The 5299-nt window shown below is 42.6% G+C and overlaps 1 protein-coding gene across 2 annotated transcripts in view; it reads left to right on the top strand.

Moving 5' to 3' along the window:
* Positions 1-4503, top strand: part of LOC109953131 (BTB/POZ domain-containing protein KCTD9-like) — a 5742-nt gene extending 1239 nt beyond the window's left edge. Inside the window, exons 5-13 of one of the 2 annotated variants that reach the window (XR_002273855.1) lie at positions 485-543; positions 646-774; positions 854-921; positions 1039-1134; positions 1569-1718; positions 1859-1964; positions 2059-2192; positions 2629-2835; positions 4014-4503. Coding sequence is in view for 1 of the 2 variants with exons in the window: in XM_020588531.1 (XP_020444187.1) it covers positions 485-543; positions 646-774; positions 854-921; positions 1039-1134; positions 1569-1718; positions 1859-1964; positions 2059-2192; positions 2629-2745 (859 nt within the window). In the remaining variant the exon portion in view is untranslated. Of the gene's footprint in view, positions 1-484; positions 544-645; positions 775-853; positions 922-1038; positions 1135-1568; positions 1719-1858; positions 1965-2058; positions 2193-2628 lie in introns of both variants that reach the window. The other variant, XM_020588531.1, reaches the window with a different exon arrangement.
* The last annotated feature ends 796 nt before the right edge of the window (positions 4504-5299 follow it).

The raw sequence follows: 5299 nt of genomic DNA, 5'->3' as shown, positions 1-5299 counted from the left end.
ACCACACCTGGCCCTGCTGAGCCTCCCTGGTACAGGTACTATACTGTTGTTGTTCCATCTTCTGAGACAATGGTAGAGAATGTTTTGGGATAGATAGAATACACATAACATAAACAGATGGAACCTCTACGGCCTGATAAGCCACAGGTTTAGTGTCAATACACACTGCAGTCAACTACCAGCTTGTAACTCTGTAGCACCTTGAAATAAATAATCTGCATTACCAGTTAGGAGATCCCAGTATGAGCCACAGGAACATGTCTGGTAGACTGTATTTCCTAGCTCTCAGTCAGCTTCAGTCCATCCTTGGGGACCCCACAAATTATTTTAGATTTGTTAGTTGCTACAAAGAACCCTGTACCAGCAAGATAAGAATCAAACCAGCTGAACGTAACTCCAGTCTAAATCATTATCATATTCAGTTACGTTTGAAAATGACCCGATGGCAGAGCTTGAACTCTGCTGTGTTTGTCTGAGTCCTCAGGAGCACGCTGGTCAGTAAAGAGCCTGAGAGCATGTTGGCCCACATGTTCAGAGGGAAAGGTGAGCCTGTTTGCTTTTATCACAAAGAGAATTAATGCATGTTTTTATTTCACATCACTGTGTCATATTCTGTCCTCCTCTTTCCTCCTGTGTTTGATTCAGATGTGTGGGGGAACAAGCAGGACTCTCAGGGTACCTACCTGATAGATCGCAGTCCAGACTACTTTGAGCCCATTCTGAATTACCTGAGGCACGGGCAGCTCATTATCAATGAAGGCATCAACCCCCTGGGTATAACAGACACACTCACACATGTCCATAACAAGTCCTGGATTACTGTGCTTCCTAATCTTCACCGTTTCCACTGCAGGTGTGTTGGAAGAGGCTCGTTTCTTTGGTATCCAACAGCTCGCTGAACAGTTGGAGGCCCTCATAAAGGTGTGTGTGTGTGTGTGTAAAGAGCTCCGTGTAGCTCAGTCAGGAGTAAAGCATCACATCAGTAGGTATTTATATATTCAGTGCCAGTGGTTTGACCTCCTCGTTTCCCCTGTCCAGTCCTCTCAGCCTCCTGATGACCATTCCCCTCTGACCCGTAAAGAGTTTGTCAGATTCCTGTTGGCCACGACGACCAAGTCAGAGCTGCGCTGTCAGGTAGGCAGAAATAAACACATGAACAGGCACAAACATCCTTACAGATAAGGCCAGGGAAGTTAATGTTTTAATGTATGTTTGACATATGAAGAGAAGATATAAAACTAACAAAGGTGGTATAAAAAGGCTTTCACACATAATAAATTGATGCTAAAATCGAAGGCAGCAGATTAAAGAGGAGAATAATGATGCTCCCATATCAAATTTAATAAAGTGGCAAACAGAAGTTTTCTGCCTTGATTTTAAGGAACCGAGAGCTGCAGCAGACTTCATGTTTTCTGGGGGTTGGTATTGAGAAATGCGCTGTAAAGAAACTAAGCGCCTTAAAGACTGGCTCTTTTTGCTAAATCAACAATATCTATACATTATAATGGACTTCCAAGTGAAGGATATGCACAGTCCCTGAAATACTTTATATGTGTGTTTTGTGTCAGGGCCTGAACTTTAACGGTGCCGACCTCTCTCGTCTGGATCTGCGCTACATCAACTTTAAGATGGCCAGTCTGAGAGGAGCCAACCTGACCCACGCCAACCTGAGCGGGGCAAACCTGGAGAGAGCAGACCTGTCCCTGGCCTGTCTCGATGTGAGTTGTGTTAATGGCATCAGGGACGGTGAACACCGACCCTGAATGAGGACAGGGACACTGGGAATCTTAACATTCAGACTTTCCCCTCCTGGTAGCATTTTTGATACCTCCACTTACAGTGTGTGTGTGGATTTCAGGGCGCCAACCTGCAGGGGGTGAAGATGCTGTGCACCAATGCTGAGGGAGCGTCACTGAGAGGCTGTAACTTTGAGGATCCTGCTGGAGTCAAAGCCAATCTGGAGGGTGAAGCAGCCGATCTCACGTTAAGATGAAACCACACCTAAAAACATGACGTTCCTGTTGAAGTTAGTGCGAGTTTGTGTGTCTGTGTTGTCAGGAGCCAATCTGAAAGGTGTGGACATGGAGGGAAGTCAGATGACGGGGATCAACCTGAGGGTGGCCACGCTGAAAAACGCCAAACTGAAGAACTGCAATCTGAGGGGAGCTACGCTGGCCGGGACGGACCTGGAGGTGAGAATACACAGTGGCCTGTGCAGGTACTCAGAAGTGTTAAACAGCAGTGAAATCAGTTCCCTCACAAAAAGGCCTTAGGAGGGATTGGAAAGCTTTCTCCTTTACAAAGTGCTGTGGACAGCAACACTAGTTAGATCTTAGCGCTGTCTGCGGCTTCGGCTGTCAGGACTCGTCCTTCACCTCTAACAGTGCGGCTGCTGTGGCAGCGGGTTGAGCCGCCGGAGGCTGTTCAGTCAGAACGGTCACTGTGCTGCAGTCGATGGGAAGGCCATCAACTCACAATCTGTAGTGAAAATTTAAGCAAAAACTAACATTGATTCATCTCTTGGCTCTCATGGCGTCACTCTTGGCCGGGGGGAGCGGCTGTGAGAGAAACAGCTCCAAACCTCCTAGGTCCACGGTCTGTGATACATTTGTGTTGTTTTTCCTTCAGAACTGTGACTTATCGGGATGCGACCTTCAGGAGGCCAACCTGAGAGGCTCCAATGTGAAGGGAGCCATCTTTGAGGAGATGCTGACTCCTCTACACATGTCTCAGAGTGTGCGCTGAGGCACAGACGCTCCCAGAGAAATTACCCTCAGTTCTACGTTTCATGGTCCACGAGTGAGACGGGACATTTTGATGTTCACAAACGTGCTGGTAAATTATTTTTATATATTGTTTTCTCTGTTAGTCTGTTATCTCATTAGATGAAGTGACAAGAAAACTCTTTAATGAGAAAACAATGGAAGAAACTCAGGCTCCCTCCGTCAGGACACAGGCAGAGCACACAGATTGGCATTATGGACAGTTAGAAAGAACATTATGGATTAAAATAGTTGTTCTGTTGCATTTGTTTACAGCCATACTGACTTCACATTATATTTAATCTGATGATTTGACTGCTCAGATGTCTGAGTTTTCCACCAGCACCTAGACTGAACGCTTCAGAGGACACGAAAAGACAGTGTAACACAGAAGTAACTGTCTGTGAATAAAATCTTACAAATGTCTTTAGGCAGTCACATGCACCAGAAGTAAATGTCATCAGATTAATGTCAGAATACTGACGTTAATTCAAGTTGATCTTGAAATGTTTGTGAACTTTATTTCCTACCGTGATAACACGCTTTGTGAATCAGGAAACACATTTATCTGCCTCTGATGCCAAATTTTACATTTTGCTCTGAACCAAACTCCAACAAGTGATTTTCTACACTTGTTTTTTGCATCCATCAAAACCAGGAGCAGCTTTTATCACTTCCCTGTGTCTTTGTGGACAGAAAATGATTTTGTTCATTTGCCAGTTCTAGTTGAATGTAGTTTTGGATTGTTTAAAAAAAGTGTCTAACACAGGTGTATGATATTCATGAAACCTGTTGAGCAGTTTAATTTTACCTGAATCACTGCACTGTGGAGGAAATGAGCTGCTGTACAGGTCTGTTTCCACGTCTGCAGCACCGAATGCTTCTTCAGCTCCAGGCTCAATATAGCCTGTGATTTAAATACCCAACGAGAAAATGTACGCTGGAACAATCTACATCTTTGTAACGGTGGTAGATGTTGACAGGACCAAATGTTGAGACTGATGAGATTTAGTTTTTAAACAATCACAGTTCAGTTTCTAAAAACTGTTATGAATGTTCTTATTTCACGACCAAAGTAAAAGTACGAGTTTTTAAACAGTATAGTGTATTTCATAGAGTCACACCTTTTTTGTGCTCACTGGTACATTAAAAAAAAAAAAATTTCTTGATCAGCATAAAATACGATTGCAGGTTTTGCAGGATGATTTGTTGACCAGGTAATAATTTGACACAGGTGTCCTGTTTTCTCAGAAGGCGGAGGTAGCACTGTGGGAAACGGGACATATGAGACCAGTATATGTGTATTTGATCAAGCTCCACCTCCGTCACTGACCGATCACTGACCGGTGGACGGAACTGTCCTTTTGGTTTGTCCTGCTGGTGGTCTTAATTATTTGGTGATATATAAGAAAATGTGTAAAACAAAAACTGTTGGAGATATTTTAAAATATGTCAAAAAATATCCTGACCATCATGCTGATAGTTGTTATTAAACAGCTGTTTTATACACTTGATGTTTAGTTTCTACTGTGCTAACAGAAATGTGTATTTTAGTAAATGTCAGATTCTACTGAATGTGGTGAATGTATGTTTTAGACATCGCTGATTCAGCACCTACGAGTTGTTGCACGTTTAAACCAGGGTGAAATGTGAAACCACAGAGGTGCTGACCGTGAACCGTCTGTCTTCTCTGCTGTGGTTGTTTTACAGCCATAAATAAATAGTAAATGTTTTTCCTTAAGTCACGTTTTTGACTCGTGTATTTTCAGCACCACGATCTAACGTGGTTGACATAAGGATAGTGAAGTAAGTATTTTATTTTGATTTTTTTTTTTTTTTCCTTCTTTGAGGTTGTGTTTGTAAATCATGGCACATGTGTTGATGTTGTACCTCAGCTCCCCAGCAGAGGTCGTGTTGTCAGAGCCAGCTACCCTGCAGTTCTCAGTTCAGTTCAGCTTATTTGTACAAGACCAAATCACAACAAAAGTCACCCCAAGGCACTGAGTGAACCTGTTGGGTTTTCATAGTTGAAATTATTCCCTCCACCTCCACATACGATGGAGTGAATGCCGACAGCGGTTAATGAGAGAGAGAGCCAGCTGCAGGCGCAAACAGCTGCAGCTGATTTTTGTTCATGCTCTGATGTATTTTTTGATTTTCATCGTGTCCTTGTCAGGGACCAAGCAGTAAGGCAGAAGATACAGCTTTCAAAGTACAAAATAAAGGGTTTTTTATTAACCCAAAAGCAAGAAAAATGCTAAATTAACATCAGATAAACTGGGCCCTAAAAGAGGTTCAAAAAAAATAAATAAATAAATAAAGAAACTCAAAATACAGCAAACTGAACTGTCTAATACCTCAACAAAACCAACTGACCTGACAAATGACACACATGTATATATTGGCTGGCCAAACCAATAACACACACAAGGGGTCAACTAAAGACACTACCAAAACAATCAACTAATAAACACTAAACAGACAGTCTGCTCTCAACTAAATATTTCCTTTAAATGTAAAGAAATTAACATAACTTG

Source organism: Monopterus albus, unplaced genomic scaffold (assembly GCF_001952655.1).
Source record: "Monopterus albus unplaced genomic scaffold, M_albus_1.0 scaffold551.1, whole genome shotgun sequence".
Classification (NCBI taxonomy): domain Eukaryota; kingdom Metazoa; phylum Chordata; class Actinopteri; order Synbranchiformes; family Synbranchidae; genus Monopterus; species Monopterus albus.
Note: the sequence above shows the minus strand (reverse complement) of the source record. Positions and strands in the feature narration are given on the sequence as shown.